General features: G+C 44.7%; 1 protein-coding gene across 1 annotated transcript in view; it reads right to left on the bottom strand.

The window, feature by feature from the left end:
- Positions 1 to 18,998, bottom strand: part of Pcmt1 (protein-L-isoaspartate (D-aspartate) O-methyltransferase) — a 44,002-nt gene extending 25,004 nt beyond the window's left edge. Inside the window, exon 1 of the mRNA XM_051164650.1 lies at positions 18,478 to 18,998. Within this exon, the coding sequence (XP_051020607.1) occupies positions 18,478 to 18,706 (229 nt within the window). The 5' untranslated portion in view covers positions 18,707 to 18,998. The remainder of the gene's footprint in view (positions 1 to 18,477) is intronic.
- Positions 18,999 to 23,009: the final 4,011 nt, after the last annotated feature.

The following is a 23,009-nucleotide window of genomic DNA, read 5'->3' as shown; positions in this document are numbered from 1 at the left end:
GGATGAGTAGTTCAAAGTACCTGCTGCTCTTCCAAAGGACCCTAGTTCGGTTATCAGCACCAGTATCATATGGCTAACCAAGATACATTAAATAATTTTCTTATTTTTGGCAATCTATGATATATAATACCACTACTGTGCAGAAATAGCAATGATTTGTCTTTAGATGTGCAAAAAGAGTAATGTGCTGTTTGATTTGCATGTATAGAGTAATCAGAGTTTAAGTATGCAATTTTCATTAGCCTTTTTCAAATAGTGAACAGCTTGCAAACCACCCATACTCATCTGCTTGCAACCTTAGGGTACAAAGACCCTAATTAATTAACTATAAAAATGGCTATTGTGGGTCCAAATATACAGCTGATCCAAATAAGACATTAGAATTTTAAAGGCAAATGTAACAGATCTAAATTATAAGCCAAATTTTTAAAAGTTTGAAAAACTAAGGACCACATTAAGAATGTATACATTTTTCTTTCCAACTTGAGGTGTAGAAAGGGACAGAAGGTGGATCAAATTGAAGGGGGGAAATCACAAAATATTACACAAGAGGCTGGAGTGTGTGTATGTGGGTGTGTGTGCCTTCAACCTCAGCACTTAGGAGGCAGAGGCAGGAGGATCTCTGTGAGTTTTGAGGACAGCCTGTTTTATTTAGTGAGCTCCAGAACAGTCAGGACAACATAGTGAGACCCTGCCTCAAAAACTACATTATCACAAAAGCACCATGACTTATATATTAATTAAACTAAAGTGAGGCATAATTCCAAGCAGACAACAAGACTATAAGAGAGAAGGTTTGTTTTTTGGTTTGGTTTGGTTTGGTTTGGTTTTGGTTTTTCGAGACAGGGTTTCTCTGTGTAGCCCTGGCTGTCCTGGATTCACTCTGGAGACCAGGCTAGCCTCAAACTCACCGAAATTCACCTGCCTCTGCCTCCTTAGTGCTGGGATTAAGGCGTGTGCCACCACTGCCCCCTGAAGGGAGATACTTTATGCTTACTCTCAGGAGAATAGGTCTGTAATACTGGATGCAAAGAGCAGGGAACAAAGCCATAACTCACAACAAACTACACCGCTGCAAAGTGTTGACATGGCCTGGAATAGCGATAATCACTAGCTTCTAATTTTTAAAGTTGGCAGAACATACTTACTCAATTTTCAGAATAAAATGTTATTAACTTTAGTAAACAAATTGTTATTAAATTGGAAAGTTGAGGCTGAGAACTTGCTTATATCCTTTCTTTAAAAATGGAAGGGAGTGGGCTAGAGATGGCTCAGTGGTTAAGAGTGTGTGCTGCTTTTCCAGAGGACCTGAGTTCAGTCCCAGCACCCTCATCAAGCCACTCACAACTGCCTGTAACTCCAGCTACAGATGCTCTGATGCCCTCTTTTGCCTTCCTCAGGCACATGCACCCACATAGACACACAATAAGAAATAAATCTTTAAACCAACCGAGGTGATGCACACCTGTAATCCCAGCACTCAGGGAGGCAGAGACAGGAGGATTTCCGTGAGTTTGAGGCCAGCCTAGTCTACAGGACAGCCAAGGCTACACAGAAAAACCCTGCCTCAAAAAAACAAAAACCAGAAAGAAAGAGAAGGAAGGAAAGAAGGGACAGAAAGAAAGAAAGAAAGAAAGAAAGAAAGAAAGAAGGAAGGAAGGAAAGAAAGTAGTGTCAGATTACAGACCATACATAAAAAAATAGGAAAGTATGTAACTTAAAATGGCAGGCTCGGAGCACGGTGATGGAGCATTTGTCCAGCACATTAGGGGCCCTAGATTCTATCCCATCACCATTAAAACAGTCACAGAGGTAAACACAAAGAGAAACTAGGGATTATGATGTAACTAGGTGGGGGCAGGGAGAGTTTAGCCATTCTCATCCAAATGACAAGCCACAGCTGATATCCAAAAATGATACAATATGAAACATCAGTTTAATACTATGGTTTAGAAACAATAAAAAATCTTTTTAAAGGGGCCAGTGACATTACTCAGTGGGTAAAGGGCCCTGCCACCAAATGTGACCACCTAATGTCCATCCCTAGGTAGTCTTGCCACAGGTCCAAAACAACAGGGACAATCGAATATGATCTGAAGTCTTCAAAACTGTACACCAGAATATATGCCCTCTTCAAAGGTGGCAAAATAGCCACTGGGCAAAATGTCCTTGTTCCTGCCACAAACAGAATCTGCCAAAAATGGGCTACTTAGATGCAGGCAGAGTAGACGGCCGCACTCTGCCAAATCAGGGTAAGCAAGTCCTCAATAGTTCCTGCCAAGTCTGGCAGAGATATTGGGCCAGAAAGCTGAAGATAAGGCTCCAATGCTATAAAGTAATTTATACATTTTGGAAGCTGCTAACCCACACTGCTAGTTCACTCAGGAATTTAAGTTTTATTCCTTCTCAAGTCTCTGAGGGGCATTGAAGACAAGACAGTAGAGTTTTACAAGCAAGCTTAGTTGGTTAGGGGACAAGATCGTTTTAGATCAAGATAAAGAAGTTAAGCTATTAGAGTTGAGATAGGATAAATATTGAATCTCATTCAGAAATTTAGACCCAACAAGACAGGAAAAACACTTTCTTCAAACGAGACGAATGCAGATGGCCAATTCACTATGAATGTAACAAGTATAGAACTCATTATTCTCATGATTGTCACATGGTTCTCCCTGCTGTATGTAGTTTGTTCTATACATGTGTAATAAAATAAAAAATAAAAAAGGAAAAAAATAAAAGAATAAAAAAGAATATATGCCCTTACATAAATTATCTTGGGTACATATTTAAACAAGAAAAAGTTGGCTAATAGAAATTGGCATTACAATGTAGGACTGCTAACTACAGCTATACCTGAAATGATGCAATACAATTGGACCTGTCTTGGGAAGAATCTAAAAGCCGGAAGAAGCTAGGGAAAAATTAAGACATGAAAGCACAGTTTAGCATAAGGTTCTGGCAGAGGCTCAGGACTGGAATACAGAGCAGAAGACAGCAAGTGCTATGCCGACGAGGTTCTCACGAAGATGACTCTATTGGCAAATGGGCTAAACATCACCTTTGCTAACCCGTGGGAAACAGTTGGACTACATTTTATCATACCCTGAGACTGTGGGAGCCTGAGCTTAAAGACAACAGACCAAGATATCTTGTAGAGAAAATGCTAGACCAAAAGCAGCATTCAGGCTCTGGCATGAATATTACCAGCTGAATGCTTCTAGCCAATTTATAGCGAGAAGTAGGAGTAGAAAGAACAGAGCAGAATAATTTGAGGAACTTGTAATTTGGCCAGAAGAAACACCTATAAAAGGTGCAGTTGCTAAAAGGATGGCCAGCACTAAAAGGATGGCCACCACTAAAAGGATGGCCACCACTAAAAGGATGGCCAGCACTAAAAGGATGGCCAGCACTAAAAGGATGGCCAGCACTAAAAGGATGGCCACCACTAAAAGGATGGCCACCACTAAAAGGATGGCCACCACTAAAAGGATGGCCACCACTAAAAGGATGGCCACCACTAAAAGGATGGCCACCACTAAAAGGATGGCCAGCACTAAAAGGATGGCCACCACTAAAAGGATGGCCACCACTAAAAGGATGGCCAGCACTAAAAGGATGGCCAGCACTAAAAGGATGGCCACCACTAAAAGGATGGCCACCACTAAAAGGATGGCCACTACTAAAGGATGGCCACCACTAAAGGATGGCCACCACTAAAAGGATGGCCACCACTAAAAGGATGGCCACCACTAAAAGGATGGCCACCACTAAAAGGATGGCCACTACTAAAAGGATGGCCAGCACTAAAAGGATGGCCACCACTAAAAGGATGGCCACCACTAAAAGGATGGCCACTACTAAAAGGATGGCCACCACTAAAAGGATGGCCACCACTAAAAGGATGGCCACCACTAAAAGGATGGCCACCACTAAAAGGATGGCCAGCACTAAAAGGATGGCCAGCACTAAAAGGATGGCCACTACTAAAAGGATGGCCACCACTAAAAGGATGGCCACCACTAAAAGGATGGCCACTACTAAAAGGATGGCCAGCACTAAAAGGATGGCCAGCACTAAAAGGATGGCCACCACTAAAAGGATGGCCACCACTAAAAGGATGGCCACCACTAAAAGGATGGCCACCACTAAAAGGATGGCCACCACTAAAAGGATGGCCACCACTAAAAGGATGGCCAGCACTAAAAGGATGGCCACTACTAAAAGGATGGCCACCACTAAAAGGATGGCCACACTAAAAGGATGGCCACTACTAAAAGGATGGCCAGCACTAAAAGGATGGCCAGCACTAAAAGGATGGCCACCACTAAAAGGATGGCCACCACTAAAGGATGGCCACCACTAAAAGGATGGCCACCACTAAAAGGATGGCCACCACTAAAAGGATGGCCACCACTAAAAGGATGGCCACCACTAAAAGGATGGCCACCACTAAAAGGATGCCAGCACTAAAAGGATGGCCACTACTAAAAGGATGGCCACCACTAAAAGGATGGCCACCACTAAAAGGATGGCCACCACTAAAAGGATGGCCAGCACTAAAAGGATGGCCAGCACTAAAAGGATGGCCACCACTAAAAGGATGGCCACCACTAAAAGGATGGCCACCACTAAAGGATGGCCACTACTAAAAGGATGGCCAGCACTAAAAGGATGGCCAGCACTAAAAGGATGGCCACCACTAAAAGGATGGCCACCACTAAAAGGATGGCCACTACTAAAAGGATGGCCACCACTAAAAGGATGGCCAGCACTAAAAGGATGGCCACCACTAAAAGGATGGCCACTACTAAAAGGATGGCCAGCACTAAAAGGATGGCCAGCACTAAAAGGATGGCCACCACTAAAAGGATGGCCACCACTAAAAGGATGGCCACCACTAAAAGGATGGCCACTACTAAAAGGATGGCCACCACTAAAAGGATGGCCAGCACTAAAAGGATGGCCACCACTAAAAGGATGGCCACTACTAAAAGGATGGCCAGCACTAAAAGGATGGCCAGCACTAAAAGGATGGCCAGCACTAAAAGGATGGCCACCACTAAAAGGATGGCCACTACTAAAAGGATGGCCAGCACTAAAAGGATGGCCAGCACTAAAAGGATGGCCAGCACTAAAAGGATGGCCAGCACTAAAAGGATGGTCACTACTAAAAGGATGGCCACCACTAAAAGGATGGCCACCACTAAAAGGATGGCCAGCACTAAAAGGGCACCACTAAAAGGATGGTCACTACTAAAAGGATGGCCACCACTAAAAGGATGGCCACCACTAAAAGGATGGTCACTACTAAAAGGATGGCCACCACTAAAAGGATGGCCAGCACTAAAAGGATGGCCACCACTAAAAGGATGGCCAGCACTAAAAGGATGGCCACTACTAAAAGGATGGCCACCACTAAAAGGATGGCCACCACTAAAAGGATGGCCACCACTAAAAGGATGGCCACCACTAAAAGGATGGTCACTACTAAAAGGATGGCCACCACTAAAAGGATGGCCACCACTAAAAGGATGGTCACTACTAAAAGGATGGCCACCACTAAAAGGATGGCCAGCACTAAAAGGATGGCCACCACTAAAAGGATGGCCAGCACTAAAAGGATGGCCACTACTAAAAGGATGGCCACCACTAAAAGGATGGCCACCACTAAAAGGATGGCCACTACTAAAAGGATGGCCACCACTAAAAGGATGGCCAGCACTAAAAGGATGGCCAGCACTAAAAGGATGGCCACCACTAAAAGGATGGCCACTACTAAAGGATGGCCAGCACTAAAAGGATGGCCAGCACTAAAAGGATGGCCAGCACTAAAAGGATGGCCAGCACTAAAAGGATGGTCACTACTAAAAGGATGGCCACCACTAAAAGGATGGCCACCACTAAAAGGATGGCCAGCACTAAAAGGATGGCCACCACTAAAAGGATGGCCACCACTAAAAGGATGGCCACCACTAAAAGGATGGCCACCACTAAAAGGATGGCCACTACTAAAAGGATGGCCAGCACTAAAAGGATGGCCACCACTAAAAGGATGGCCACCACTAAAAGGATGGCCACCACTAAAAGGATGGCCAGCACTAAAAGGATGGCCAGCACTAAAAGGATGGCCACCACTAAAAGGATGGCCACTACTAAAAGGATGGCCAGCACTAAAAGGATGGCCAGCACTAAAAGGATGGCCAGCACTAAAAGGATGGCCACCACTAAAAGGATGGCCACTACTAAAAGGATGGCCAGCACTAAAAGGATGGCCAGCACTAAAAGGATGGCCAGCACTAAAAGGATGGCCAGCACTAAAAGGATGGCCACTACTAAAAGGATGGCCACCACTAAAAGGATGGCCAGCACTAAAAGGATGGCCACTACTAAAAGGATGGCCACCACTAAAAGGATGGTCACTACTAAAAGGATGGCCACCACTAAAAGGATGGCCACCACTAAAAGGATGGCCACCACTAAAAGGATGGTCACTACTAAAAGGATGGCCACCACTAAAAGGATGGCCACCACTAAAAGGATGGTCACTACTAAAAGGATGGCCACCACTAAAAGGATGGCCAGCACTAAAAGGATGGCCACCACTAAAAGGATGGCCAGCACTAAAAGGATGGCCACTACTAAAAGGATGGCCACCACTAAAAGGATGGCCACCACTAAAAGGATGGCCACTACTAAAAGGATGGCCACCACTAAAAGGATGGCCAGCACTAAAAGGATGGCCAGCACTAAAAGGATGGCCACCACTAAAAGGATGGCCACTACTAAAAGGATGGCCAGCACTAAAAGGATGGCCAGCACTAAAAGGATGGCCAGCACTAAAAGGATGGCCAGCACTAAAAGGATGGTCACTACTAAAAGGATGGCCACCACTAAAAGGATGGCCACCACTAAAAGGATGGCCAGCACTAAAAGGATGGCCACTACTAAAAGGATGGCCACCACTAAAAGGATGGCCACCACTAAAAGGATGGTCACTACTAAAAGGATGGCCACCACTAAAAGGATGGCCACCACTAAAAGGATGGCCAGCACTAAAAGGATGGCCACCACTAAAAGGATGGTCACTACTAAAAGGATGGCCAGCACTAAAAGGATGGCCACTACTAAAAGGATGGCCACCACTAAAAGGATGGCCAGCACTAAAAGGATGGCCAGCACTAAAAGGATGGCCACTACTAAAAGGATGGCCACCACTAAAAGGATGGCCAGCACTAAAAGGATGGCCAGCACTAAAAGGATGGCCAGCACTAAAAGGATGGCCAGCACTAAAAGGATGGTCACTACTAAAAGGATGGCCACCACTAAAAGGATGGCCACCACTAAAAGGATGGCCAGCACTAAAAGGATGGCCACTACTAAAAGGATGGCCACCACTAAAAGGATGGCCACCACTAAAAGGATGGTCACTACTAAAAGGATGGCCACCACTAAAAGGATGGCCACCACTAAAAGGATGGCCAGCACTAAAAGGATGGCCACCACTAAAAGGATGGTCACTACTAAAAGGATGGCCAGCACTAAAAGGATGGCCACTACTAAAAGGATGGCCACCACTAAAAGGATGGCCAGCACTAAAAGGATGGCCAGCACTAAAAGGATGGCCAGCACTAAAAGGATGGCCACCACTAAAAGGATGGCCACCACTAAAAGGATGGCCACCACTAAAAGGATGGCCACCACTAAAAGGATGGCCACCACTAAAAGGATGGCCACCACTAAAAGGATGGCCAGCACTAAAAGGATGGCCACCACTAAAAGGATGGCCACCACTAAAAGGATGGCCACCACTAAAAGGATGGCCACCACTAAAAGGATGGCCAGCACTAAAAGGATGGCCAGCACTAAAAGGATGGCCACCACTAAAAGGATGGCCACTACTAAAAGGAAGCCAGTGCTCTGCATCAGAACAATATGCACGTGGGGAATCAGTAAGACCCCACTCATTACAGTGAAAATTGTATTTCAAAAACTGTCCAAGCAGGGCTGGAGCAAGAAATAAAATAAAATTAATGTCTGTGGAGCTGGAGCTCCATTGGCAAATGCCTGCCCTGCAAGCACAAGGGCCTAGGTCTAATTCCCAGAACCCAAGAGGTGAAGAAAAAAAAAAAAAAAAGCCAGGCATGGTGACCTGTGGTTGTAATCCCACAGGAAGGCAGAGACAGGTAAACCCCTGGGGCTCAATGGCTAGCCAACCTAGCCCACTTGGTGACTTCCTGGCCAGTGACCGAACCTGCCTCAGAAAAAAAGTGGACATGTCTAAAGAGTAACACCCAAGGTGGTTCTCTCATCTCTCCATGCATATACACATACATGTAGCCACACCCACATATATTGTACTCACTTTCTCTTGCACTCTCTCTCTCTCTCTCCCTCTCTCTCTCCCCCCCCCCTCTGCCCCCCCCCCCCCGCCCTCTCTCCAATCCGGCAAAAACAAATAACACATAAAAGTTTTTTAAAAGAATAGAAGAAAAAGCTGGGTGTGGTGCTGCACGCCTGCAATCCCAGCACTCGGAAGCTGAGGCAGATGGATCTGGATCACTGTGAGTATGAGGCCAAGCTGGTCTACAAAGCGAGTCCAGGACATCCATGGCTACACAGAGGAACCTTGACTCAAAAAACCAAAGGGGGCGGGGAGAGAGAGACAGACCGAGCGACAGGTAGACACAGACCTAGGACAGCATGCTTACCCAGTACCACTTTAGGAATCATTTTGTTTGCAACCATCAAGACCCAAGAGGCCATGACAGTAGTGGTCCCACTGTGCAGAGAGGCAGATCTTGGCATTATCCTTATGATTGTTTTCCAGGCATTGAGAACGCCAAGTTAGGGCCTGGAGAGATGTCTCAGTAGTTAAGATCACTTTGCTGCTCCACAGAGGACACAGGTGTGGGTCCCAGCACCCATGTGCAGCTCATAGTGTCTCTAACTCTTGTAACAGAAGATCTGAAACCCAGGCAAGATGATGTTGGCACATACCTTTAAGCCCAACACTCTGGAGGCAAAGGCAGGCAGATCTCTGTGAGTTCGAAGCTAGCCCCCTCTACAGAGCTATTTTCAGGTAATCTAGGGTTACACAAAGATACCCTGTCTCAAAAAAACAAAACAAACAAAAAGAGCTGAAACACATTTTTGGATTATACAGGCACACTATGGTGCACATACATGCATACATACATACATGTGTGTTTGTGTATGCATACAAAATACTCATTAAGTAAACAAATATTCTTTTTAAAGAATGAAAATTATGTAATGGTACAGATAGCTCCTAAGAACATAAAGAAAAACCTAGGAAGCCAGGCAATGTGTGGCAGACTTAGAGGCCCCTGTAAGGAGCCCTGACCTATGTAAAAATAGTGAGGCTGAGGGAGTGAAGTGTAGGATGCAGTGAGGAACCAGGGAAGTCAGAGTGGCTAGCAACATGGAACGCCTGCCAGGGACTACTATAGGTGGTGTATATATCCTGTCTGAAAGAGTGACGAACTAAAAACTGGAGATGGGGCTAGGCAAACTCTCGGGTGTCCACATCTTGTTAGGGAGCATCCTGAACACCAGGCACAGAGTCCAGGGATTTTATTTGCCCTGCTGGGGGCGGGGGGTTGGCCTTGGTTTTGTCTCATCCCATCTTTCTAAGTCCCAATTACTCTCTCCTGGAATGTAAATGCATGCCTTTGCTTGTCCCACTACTGTTTTTTAGAAAGTGATATGTGCTTTTGTTATCTCACAAGGACTCAGAGCTAAAGTCTGTCTTGGGTCTCAATAGATTTTGGACTTCTGAGCATTGGTCTCCAGAACAGTGAAGATTAGGAACTCTCAGAGAAGAACTAAATGTATTTTTTTAAGGGGGACATGAGCCTTGGGGAGCCAGAGGCAGTGTTGGTGTGATGTATTTTGATGCTAATTAATAAAAGGCAGTTACACCTGAGCAGGGCATATGAGAGAGGCGTGGCTAAGGTTCCCGGGCCTGGAGAGAAAGAGATTCTTGGGAAGAGAGACTGGAAGAGAAGAGAGGAGGAGGAGGCTGCCATGGGTTAGACAGAAGAGAAGCACATGGCCAGTGTGGAGGGAGATTTGGCCCAGATGAAGAACATTAACAAGTATTTGGGATTATGGATGGGAGGTAGCTTGAGAGAAATGATTAGAAGCAGATGGCATGGGATTGGAGCAGGGATCCCATACCTGCCCCACTATGGGAAGTAGTTTAGAGGATTAATATCTGCCCTGCCCCAGGTTAACTAAGGCTATTTTAAAATATAACAGGTGTCTATGTCTTGATTGATTGCTAGCGTGTTTGAAAATACTGTTGTAATAATAATTATAGGCATAATAATAAACATTATTAGGCCATACTGGTAAATTAACAACAGACAGAATGCTATCGTTTGGGTCAGCAATTTGCCCCCAAAATCTTGGTCCCAGCTTGGCAACAGTGTGAAGTGAGAGAAACCTCAGAAGTGGGGATCAGTCGGAAGTCTTCTGGTCATTGAAGAGTGGTGGGACCCATTCTTTGTCTCTCACTGCCTGGCCATGAACTCACATGCCTTTGCCATGATGTGCTGCCTTACCACAGACCCAGAGCAACAGAGCCGAACAGTCATGGACCAAGACCTCCAAATCAAACCCAAAGCACCTCTGCTCTTTATAACTGATTATCTCATGAATGCTAACAGCACTAGAAAGCTAACAGTGAAAACACAGTAAAGGGTAGTCATTTGATGGCATCTGAAGGACTGCAGGAGGGGAGGATGGACACATTTTTATGGGATACAAGGAAACCTTGGAGAAACAAGAAGGACCAGTGTAGGTGTGAATTAGACAGACTTCAAACTTGGTAAGACTTTCTCCAAACTCACGAAGTTACAACCCACGGGCTGAGGACGCAGCTCGATGGTAGAGTACTCGCTTCTCCTATGAAAGCCTGAGTCTGATTACCTGCACCAAAAGGAGGAGGAGGAAGAGGAGGAGGAGAAGTTGTCTCAAAAAAAAATACTATCCCATTTTCTTAGTTTATATGAGTTAGATGTAAGCTGGGCGAGGGTGGCGCTCATCTTTAATCCCAGCACTCAAGAGGCAGAAGCAGGCAGATCTCTAAGTTCGAGGCCAGCCTGATCTACAAGGACAATAAGGGCTACACAAAGAAACCCTGTCTTGACACTCCCCGCCCCTAAAAATTAGTAGCCACTAATAATTTATCTCGTATTTCTTTTTCAAGTATCAACAACAAGCTAACAAAATTTACTTCTCATCCAGAATGGTTAAACGAGGCAGAAGTTAACTAAAACTCAAAACACACTGAGGATAGGAAGTCAAAGAGACTAGGTTTAAAGTTGCACTATAATCAAAATAGGTTATGTAACAGCGAGCAAAGCAAAGTGTGTTATCTAAGTACCAGATGTTATTCAAGCAGACACTGTTATCCTCTATACCTGCCCGTCTTAGCTGGTCTGTAAAAGTGAACTGGTTCAAACATCACTTTCCAAAGAAGGCTATGCTTCTGAGACTCTTTTTCATCCATATGTGAAAGTAGGTAACACTAGCAGTTAGTACCAAAATGCTTGCTTCTTTAAACAGATACCGAGACTCACAGCCAAACATTGGGCAAAGCATAGGGAGTCTTGTGGAAAAGTGGGGGGAAGGAAAGAAGGACCTGGAGGTGACAGGAGCGCCACAAGACGACCACAAGCCAACTAGCCAGGGCCCAGCGCGCCTTGTGGAGACTGAAGGACCAACCAAGGACCACGCAGAGACTGGACCTAGGCCTCCTACACAGATGTAGCCTATGGGCAGCTCAGGCTTTGTGTGGGTCCCCTACTAAGGGGGCCAGGAGCTGTCTCTGACATGGACTCTGTTGTCTGCTTTTTGATCATTTCCCCCGGTGGGGCTCCCTCACCAGGCCACAGTTAAGAGGATGAGCTCAGTCATGATGCCACTTGATGAGCTGGGGTGGGTTGGTGAGAGGGGGCCTCTCCTTTTCTGAGGACTAGGGGAAGGGAGGACTAGTATGGGACCAGGAGGAGAGGAGGGAAGGGGCTATGTTCAGAATGTAAAGGGAATAAATAATTAAATAGAACAGAAAAAAGTGCTTCCTTCTTTGTCTGGCTCCTGAAACATACATACTCCATAGCATTACATAATCTTTAATGCTATGAAATCACACAATCTTGGATTTAAAATATTCCTCTGAGAACTAGTGCATATTCAAAGCTGACAGCAAAGCCCTCTGCAGCGTCCCTTATCATTTGGTCAGCCATCCTCTGCTCGGCACACCCAGTGAAAGAAAGCCTCAGCATTCAAAGCCCTGGCTGTCTTGAAACTCACTCTGTAGACCAGGCTGGCCTCAAACTAAAGAGATCTGCCTGCCTCTGCCTCCCAAGTGCGGGGATTAGAGGTGGCCACCACTACTATCCAGCTTCCAAGCAAACTTGATGGTTAGGGTAGCTATGTAAGTTTTTTTTTTTTTAAATAATGATCCAAATCAGTCACCTGCTTTGATCCTCTTTTACATATTTCTTCCTGTATTTAATTATTCTTTAAAACCTTCACTATGCTAAACTGGACACTTCAGCCCATTAAAGCACCATCTACTGTGCCATCACAGGTGTTCAGTGATTCTTGGATTCACTGACACCTTTAAAAGCATCTCAGTCAGAAAACACAAACACATAACAGTACAATGCAAATTTCTCCTCCCACAGCTAAATTTCACTTTAAGTACAATGTAAGAGAGCCAGTCATCTAGACCCTGTAGACCTTTCTGCGACAGAGAGCATGCTGTATATCTATACTTCTCAGCAGGGTAGCCACTAATTCTTGGCTGTTACACCTACAGAACTACAAATTTAATTCAGCTTTACTCAAATTAAACATAAGTGGATACACACTAATTTTTTGGTATAGTACAGAGAACTAAATCCTCATTCTCATGCATGCCAGACACACACTCTACCACTGAGCAACATCCCTCGGCCACCTAATATAAAATTTTAAATAATGAAAAGTTAAATATTGGGCAAGCTTGGATGCAGGCAGAGAGGATGGCCAAACTCTGCCAAGACGGGGTAAGCAAGTCCTCAATAGTTCCTGCCTCACAAATACGTCTATCAGATATATTAAGCTAGAAGGCTGAAAATGATGTTCCAACATTATTATAGAAAGTTTTGGGTGACTGTTCAGGCAGCAAACTGTCTCTGTCATCTTCTCATTTTGGAAGCTGCTAACCTGCACTCCCTATATACTCAGGTAATCAATTTTATTCCTCCTCAAGTCTCTGATGGGGTTGAAGAACAGATAGTTTAGTTTTACAATTAAGCTTAGATGTTTATGGGTTAAGATGTTTTTAGGTCTAGATAGATGTTTTAAGTTGATAATGATGAGATAAGATAGATATTGATTTACATTCAGAATTTTAGACACACCATGATACGGAAATGTTTCTTCAAGGCTACCAAATATAAATAGCCAAAACACTATGAATCTAACACTTATATAATTCCTGACTGTTTTATGGTTCTTCTTGCTGTAGGTAGTTTATTGTATATGTGTATAATAACACAAATGTATATGTAAAAATTTTAATGGAATTATGATAAAAAGAAAAAAGTTAAATATTGTTCTATGTACACATCATGAGTTACTAATTTCTGCCAGTAACACTGCCGTGAGATGACTCAGTGAGTAAAGTGCTTCTGTCTGACAACCTGAGTTCGATAGCTGCGACCTATGCAAAGGGGGAGGAGGGAGGCAAGAACTGACTCTTAAAGTTGTCCTCACACACACACACACACACACACACACACACACACACACACACACAAACACACACACACAAAACACACACACACACAAACACATACACACACACAAAAACACATATACACACACAAACACACATACACACACACAAAAACACACACACAAAACACACACACACACAAAAACACATACACACACACAAACACACACATACTAAAATAGTTGCACTTTCTTAGGCTCTTATGAGCTGGTTATGGTTCTCCACTGTGCATGTAAGGAGTAAAGGGCTGTGGAAACAAAGTGTTATATGCCCTAGCTACACTACTAAGTAAGCATGGGTGCTGTGAATGGATCAGGAAACCACTGTATTCGCAAAGGTGACGTTAGGGCCGGGCATGGCGCTGCACACCTGTAAACCCAGTGCCCAGGAAGCACACTTGCAAACATCTTAAGTTTGAGGCCATCCTGGAATATAGTGTGTTCATAAGACCTGACTCAAAAAAGAGGGCAGGGGCACTCACTCAGCATGCATGAGGCCCTAGATTCAATCCCCAGTCAGGAGGGTGGCAAGCTGAGCTCAGTCTCAATTACAAAGCAAGTTTGAGAACAGTTGAGGCTACCTGAGAAGCTTTCAAAACACCAAAAAACAAAACAAAACCAGAAACAACAAAATGTTTTTAGGACCGAGTAACTATGAATTATTATAATCTTGTATATTCAAATATCAATAAAAGTCTCTACCTCGGTACACCATAGTATATCAAATCTGTTCTTTTTTCCAAATAAATTCCTGATCTCCTCCTCTCCCTGAAAAAAACAAACCAAAATTGGCTGTTCACTCACTTATTTACAACTCAGAAAATGGCCAAACATCCCAGCTGCCATGTCTAAAACTTTGGTGTCATATACTTGTCCCTGGTCTTTTTCCCAAACCTCATATCCAAACCCAGCACTTGCAGGTCCTGTGTCTGAGCTGCTCATACCTCAGCTCTACCCTGAGGGCTGCTGGTCTTGCCCTCCACCAAATCTCTGCTCAGAGGATGCCTTAGTGAGGCATTCTCTCCTGCAACCACAAACTAATGCTTTGACAATGGTCATCCTGCCAGGTTCTATTTACTTTACTTAGCTGCTCAGTGTAGAAGAAAGGGTGTTTGTTTTGCTCTCCCTCTATGCCTTGTGACTGGCATCGAAGGTACCCCCCAAACTGGGTGCAGTGCCAAGTGCCTACAGGCCAGTTACTCAAGAGGCTGAAGGAGAATGATTGAGCCCAAAGATGCATGGCCAGCTTGGGCAATATAAGGAGACCTTGTGTGAAAACTTTGTTTTTGTTTGTTTGTTTGAGACAGGGTTTCTCTTTGTAGCCTTGGCTGTTCTGGACTCACTTTGTAGACCAGGCTGGCCTCAAACTCATAGCAATCCTCCTGCCTCTGCCTCCTGAGTACTAAGATTAAAGGCATGCAGCAGCACGCCCAGCTTCCCTAAAAACTTTTTCAAATAAATACAAGAGGAAGCATTCAAGTATTCATTGGGTGACTGATAATCCTACAAACGCTGTCTTTGCAAAATGAAGCATCAAGGATGCCAAGGAAGCATAGGCAGAAATAGCCATACATTAAGGAACTGGGTTTGAGGTTGTTTTTCTTTTTCCTTTTTACAAATCAAAATAAATTGAGAGGGGAAGGAAGAGAACTTGATGTTTTAAAGCAGCCAGTGCAGTATTTTAAATGGTAAAAGATGAAACTGAAATCCAAGGAGGAATTTCATGTCCCTCATAAAATGAAAGCAAAAAGGAAGCTCTGAAAACCAAAAAGGCACTGCTGAAAGGGATCCACAGGCACAGAATGATCAGTGGACTGCTCCCTCCCAGCAGCCCACAGCGCCCTGGTAAGAACACCTGCAGGAGAAGCAAGTCTGCCATCTTCGGGTGCCCCTGAGCACCAAGTCGGCATGAACAGAGTTCTAAACAGCTGGACTATAGGATTTTTCTAAAACTTTATGTTAAAATGTAAAGTTGAAATGGTGGCAGAATTTAGCTTTGTAATTTTCAATTCTCTGTGTCTATGTAGTACCTGGGTTGGCAGCTACACGTGCACAACCTAAGAGCTTGTTAGCTAGCCGGGCATAGGGGCTCGTGCCTTTAATCCCAGCACTTGGGAGGCAGAGGCAGATGGATTTTGTTAGCTACAGTCTCCAGCCTCTCCCCGCTCCCTCACCCTCATCTAGTTTAATAAGCTCTGTGGGTGATCCAGGATGGCAAGGCGTGCTCCAGCTGTAGAGAAACTGTTTAAACTTACCAAAGAACAGTTATCACCACAGAAGCCGATGGATGGTAAGATATCTATTACCCGGTCTCATAGTGTTCAAATCATGTATCAACTATAAAACCAAACGGCACACTTCTGCCTTCAAATAGAAACGGAAAAGTAAACACTTTCAATAAATTACAGTATTAAAATTAAGCAACCATGAGCATGTCTTTGTGGGAAAAAAATTAAAACTCTGACCTCCACTTACAATTTGCAGACCCCTTTGCTTCAATGTCAGCATGATCATATTCCTAAGACGTCAATTCAAAGCCCTTAACTTGGGAGACTGGCAGGGTGCTCAAGGGAGAGCACTTGTCTTGCATGTCCGAGACCCCAGGGTTAAATTCAAGCACCACAAAAACAAAATTTAGGAAAAATATAATGAAAAACATTAGAGTCAGAAGCAAGTACTGCCAAACAGTGTGCCAACTGCAATTTCCATACGGGTAAGAACCATTTTTAAAATAAACTAATACAAATGAGCTGTTTAGTTAGAATTCTCTCAAGTTTGAAGTTCTAAAGTGTTCAAGTGCTTTTTAAAGAAAGCTAAATAACTTGAATTGTCTAATTTCCCCTTATTAATCAATAGTGTATTTAGTATAAAACTAAATATCTACCATGTCAATATCCTGCATGCTAAATACTTCTTGTCTCCCTAGAAATTTCAGCTAAGAACACAATACAGTAAAGAGATTATAAAACCACTCAGAAAAGATCTCGCCTTGGGTTACCACAAATTTGACCGCAAAAGCCTGACAGATCACAAATGTCTACCACAACCAAGCGTCTACTGTGATAACCTCCTAAGGAGAAATTACTTAGTCACAATTTATGTTCAGAATGCTTTACACGGCAAAGGCAAGCACTTAGCTCATGTTAACAAACCTTATAGAGCATTTCTAATACTCAGCTCATGTGTAAGCCACAAGAACCTAACACTTTACACTACTGCCTCACCATTTGAACACCCACTTCCCAGCAGCCACACTTCTCCAAGTGAGTGTTGACAGCGGTTGATAACATTTTGCCGTCTAAACACACTTCATTGCCTTTCATTTCAAAACACTAAATATCTCATTTCTATTTAACTATGATTTTTTAAGTGCCATAGTGAATTTACTAAGTACCAAACGGTTCTATCTATTTCATTCATTCACCTTTTTGTTCCTTACACATAATGGACACTGAAACAGCATTCCTGGGGGGGAAAGAATGAGTATTGACTCTTTGAGAAAATTCAGATTTTTTTACATGGTTCTAGCCCTCCAGATGATTACAAATAGAGTTGAGAGGTAAGACAAATACATGAAAAACTTAAAGAAAACTTAAAGAAAAAAAAAAAGCACAAGAAAATTAAAAACATCACCTGTCAAAAGACTACGGTTAGTTTTGCAAAACTGGTGGCAAAAAGAACTGTGACTTCTGACCAGAGTGAAATTTAGCCCTTCCTGGTCTCTGAACCAGACCACTTTAATTTAAAAAGGAAAGTGACACAGCATTCATTCTTTCTACCCTGAAACTATCGTCAAAGCAAGGAGTACAATGACTACAAAGAATGCTAGTCTTTAGAAAACAAACAAAGAAAGAACGAAAGAAAGAAAGAAAGAAAGAAAGAAAAACTTTCCATACACGGTTAAAAGCCAGTAGACAGTCTCGGAAAAAAAGTTAGAACAATTTATATGCACAATGGTTTACTGGATTCAGGACCTCGAAAGGCTCCAAACAGAGTCTCTTAGGAACAGCATGCCCTACCAGACAATCCCTCGGCCCCCCGCAGAGAGTCTATACTCTGGACAGCAGCCCGAGAAACTGCTCCCCAGCATCCGCCCGCCCGTAACCGCAATACTCGGAACGTCCTCTCCCCTCTCTAGTATCAGACAGCAGCATCTCCCTCCAAAGGAAAAAACAGAGGGCGGGGGAGGCAGAAGAGAGAAAGCTCGCAGGGAATCCGCCGAGGACAGTGAGAGAGAGAGAGAACCCGAAGGCCGAGGGTGATGTCCCTTCGGTACCAGCCCAGTCACCGGGAACACAACCCGCACTTCCCCACCCCGAAGTCACGCCCCTCGCCGGTCGGACCGCAGACTCCAGCAACAGCCTTGCCGCACCCGGTCCCCGCAGCCCGCGAGGCGGCAACTACCCCTGTCCCACCCGCAGCAACCCCCCTTTGGGCTTCTCTGCCCTTCCCGTCCACTTCACCGAGTGACAGGTCCCGGGGGAGGAGACCGCAAACGCACGCCGTCCCGGGCTCCCGGTGCAACCGCGCAGCGACGCCCTCCAGTAGGCGCAGGGGTGCAGACCGAACGTTCCGGACGGTCGGGGGTGAAGGGGGGGTTGGGGGGGAACAGAGTCCAGGCCCGGCCCTGCTCCGTGGCCCACGCCGGGCGGGGGTGGCACTTACTGCGGAGGTTGTGGATTAGCTCCGAGTGGCTGGCGCCGCCGGATTTCCAGGCCATCGCGAAGCACACCCGGAGCAGGTACAGAACCACCTTCAGCGCGGCCACGGTCCCCAACAGTTTTCCCAAGAGTGAGACCACCTCCCACACGGTCACCGCCCCGCTGGTGTCCCCGCTCGAGCGGCCGCTGTTACTGCTGTCGCTGCCGCTGCCGCCACTGCGCGCTCCCGGCATCCCCCGCGGCACGCATGCGCTTTGTGACGCCGCGCAGCCCGGGGTGTGGCCGGGCGGAGCCGGAGGGGCGGGGGGAGGCCTGGAGTCGCCGGGTAGCGGGTGTCCGGTAACAGCCGCGAGGTCGGTCGAGTCAGCACTGCTAGCTGCCCCTTGCCGAGACCTGCGTCTGGCTCCGTCCTGAGGCCGGCGGGGTAGTACCCTGCGCGGTGGGACTCGTTCCTGGCCGCAGCTTCGGTTGACCCGAGCGCGGAGGCGGGATGTGGGTCCGACGTGTGCCTCCGCCGCCTCGGGCTCCGCAGTCGCCACTCCGTCAGCTGTTGCGAGCGACCCGTCTGCTCCTATGGCTGTCCAGATTGCTAGATGGCGTGCTACCACCTTCTTGCTTCACCCAACCCGGTGCACTAACATTTAGGCTAATAGGCTCAAGGCTTCTGTGATGGGGCCAGAATCATCATTTTAACAGAGCCAAAGGGCAAAGGCCTCCTCCAGCAAAAAGCTCTCCAGCCTCTGTGACAAGCACAGTGCTGGTGAAGCAGAGACTTTCGAACTCTGGTTTGTTTTCAGCTCTGAAAGTGCAAATCCAAGGTAGAAGAATGCTGTGACAGGCTTGGGGGTGCGAATGCTTTGTTGGTTGAGAACAAGAGTAGCTAGAGCTATGACTGGTTACAAAATACCACAGTATCCTATGGTGAAAGTATTATTCTTCCTGTGCAAGTGTGAGTTTCAACTAAGCCTTACAATTAGACTGGGCACCAGTTTTTGTTTTTGTTTTTTGGTTTTTCGAGACAGGGTTTCTCTGTGTAGCCTTGGCCATCCTGGACTCACTTTGTAGACCAGGCTGGCCTCGAACTCACAGCGATCCGCCTGCCTCTGCCTCCCGAGTGCTGGGATTAAAGGCGTGCGCCACCACGCCCGTCTAGGGCACCAGTTTTTTTTTAAAGTTGATAGGAGACACCTCTACCGCATCCAGAATGTGCTGATCCATCTGAACCATCACTCCAGTAAACTTTCAGGAAGGAAACAAAGTTAAGACACCTGTGCTGTGCTTTGACGGCAGGAGCAATTTCCAAATTACAATTATTTCATCAAATGCAACACTAAACAACGTTAAGAATCAAGCAGCCAGGCGGTGGTGGCCCACGCTTTAATCCCAGCACTTGGGAGGCAGAGGCAGGTGGATCGCTGTTAGTTCAAGGCCAGCCTGGTTTACAAAGCGGGTCCAGGACAGTCAAGGCTACACAGAGAAACCCTGTCTCCAAAAACCAAAACCAAACCAAACCAAACAACAACAACAATAACCTAGAGAGAGAGTTCCAGAACAGCTAGAGCTGTTACACAGAGAAACTCTATTTGAGCGTTGGGTGGGGGAATCAAGCAATGGCTGGACGTGGTGGCACACACCTTTAATCCCAGCACTCCGGAGACAGAGGCAGGTGGATCTCTGACTTCGAGGCCAGCCTGGTCTACAAAAACGAGTCCAGGACAGCCAAGGCTACACAGAGAAACCCTGTCTCTGAAAAACAAAACAACAAAAAAGAAGCAATGGGTTTTAGACTAATCCATTTGTTTCCTATCCATTTACAAAACCCACCATTTCAGTAATGGCATATTGTACGGGGGCAGAAATGGCAAGGTTGGATAATGCTCTTCTCGGTGAAAAACAATGGGGAAAAAAAAAACTCAAGCTCTTCACAATCTGATAACACTCATATCATGATTCCTTTTAAAGAAATGGCCAGCTGTGCTTAGTGGCCCACAGCTGTAATCTCAGCACTAGGGAGGTAGAATCAGGCAGATCTCTGTGAGTTGGAGGCCAGCCTGGTCTACAAAGCAAGTCCAGGACAGCCAAGAGTACTCAAAGAAAAAAAAAAGAAAAACAGCCAACACCGTCTTGAGTTCCTATAGTATAAATGAGAATAGAAATACCAGTAAGTCCTTCCTCTCATATAAGATTTACATCCTGGTCATGGAAATCTATGATTAGAAGGATGCCAGTGGACTGGGGGTGTGGTAGGTTCCATCCTCAGCACCACCACCACCAAGAAACAACAGAAGGGGAATTATAAATGCCATTAGTGGTCTACACAGAAGTGCTGGGTTTAGTTACAATGACATAGACTGAAGTTATCCGAAAAAGGCACACAAAGGTATTGATCCTTGAAGAATGGGTGCACAGGACTAGGAGAAGGAGTGAGTGGGAGGATGTTGCAGGTGTTACCAGCATCCCAGAAGCAACATAGAACTGGGGTTCATGGCCTGCTGACACTGTCCTCGGCAAACTCATTGTTAATTACATGTATAAACGAAAGGGCTAGGTTTACAGAGCAAGGAAAAGAAGGTATCAAAACTAAAGCCAGAGGGCCTAGAGAGATTAGAGTGATGGGTCAGCAGTTAGGAGCACTGGTTACTCTTCCAGAGGAACCTAGGTTCGAGTCCCAGCACCCACATAGTGGCTGACAGCCTTTTGTAACTCCAGTTCCAGGGGGATCCTATGCCATCCTATGACTTCCTTGAGCATCAGGTAAGCATGTGGTACGCACACGTGTACACACACACACACACACACACACACACACACACACACGTGTGCAGGCAAACATTCATACACATAAGGTAAATATTTTTTAAAAGTAAAACTAGAGTTCCAAATTCTAATCCAGACTCTTGCAGTGTGTGTCAACCTTGAATGAGAAGAGAAGGGTAAGATACTAAGTTAGTACCTTAGTTAAAATATTTCAGGATGGGCTGGAGAGATGGCTCAGCCGCTAAAGGCTAGCCTCACTACCAAAATATAAGATTCTTCCTGGACAGTTTAAAGATTATTTTCCCTGTTGTTGGGAATCTAACGCAGGACTTGGACTCCTAATCCTGAACTACACACTCAGTCCTAGCTGAGAGATTAAACACTTTTTAAGGTTTATGTGTATGAGTGTTTTAGTGGTTTTGTTTTGTTTTTGAGACAGGATCTCACTATGTGGCGCTGGCTGTTCTGGAACTCATCATGTAGACCAGGCTGGCTTTGAACTAACAGAGATCTGTCTGCTTCCATTTCCTGAGTGCTGAGATTAAAGGCGTGCACCACCCTACCCAGCCATATTTTTGTGGATATATATGTATGTGTACTTTATATATATTAATGGATGGTTGCGAGCCACTATGTAGTGCTGGGAACTGAATTCAGGTCCTCTGGAAGACCAGCAAGTACGATTAGTAGTTGAGCAATCCCTCCAGCCCTAAGGATTTTAAAAACATTTTCTATGTGCGATGAAGTACAACTAAGTGCTTAGGGCTGGTACAGGATATTTCTTCCTGCAATTTAAAAGCTTTTTTTTTTTTTTAATCTTAATTTTTCTCTGACAGGGCTAGAGAGATGGCTCAGCAGTTACAAGTATTTACTGTTCTTCCAGAGGCTAGAGTTGGCTTCTCGGCACCCACATGGGTATAGCTCACACTGGCCTGTAACTCCGGCTCCAGGACATCCAGAGTCCCCTTAGGCACATGCCCTCATCTGCACATATGCACATGCAAATATATACATAGGAATAATTAAAAATCATAAAAATAAAAGTTGTTTTTAAGGGCTGGAGAGATGGATCAGCAGTTAAAATCACATGTTGCTCTTCCAGAGGATCTGAGTTCATTTCCCAGCACCCACATGGCAGCTCCAAATGTTATGTAACTCAAGTCCTAGGACCGCCAACTCCCTTTTTTGGCCTTACTACCAGGCATGAACATGTGCAGTACACACATAATGTACATTCAAACAAAATATCCATATACATAAAGTAAAATAAATAATTTAAATTAATTTAAATAATTTAAACATTTTTAAAGAACAAGAAAAAGAATAAAATGCAATTTTTTTTTTTTTATTTTTGAGGTTCTTCAAATATATTTATTTACATTTTACTTTAGATGAAATGCTTTTTTTTAATATACATTTATTTTATTACATATGCATAAAACAAACTACATACAGCAGGGAGAACCATGTGACAAGCAGGAGTTCTATAAACGTTATGTTCATAGTGATTTGGCTATTTGTATTTGTCAAACTTGAAGTAAACATCTTTCCTGTCTTGTTGGGTCTAAATTTCTAAATGAAATTCAATATCTATCCTATCTCATCTCTATTAACTCCTTTATCTTGATCTAAAAAGATCTTATCCCCTAACCAACACAATTGCTTTTCTAGTTCTGAATATGTCATGAATTTTTTTGGTTTTGGCCGTAGATAAATGCACAAAAACATATTCAACAATAAAATAAAATATGTATTAGATAGAAAAAGTATAAAATTCAC

This window comes from Acomys russatus, chromosome 21 (assembly GCF_903995435.1).
Source record: "Acomys russatus chromosome 21, mAcoRus1.1, whole genome shotgun sequence".
Taxonomy (NCBI): Eukaryota; Metazoa; Chordata; class Mammalia; order Rodentia; family Muridae; genus Acomys; species Acomys russatus.
This window is presented reverse-complemented; position numbering and strand designations above follow the sequence as displayed.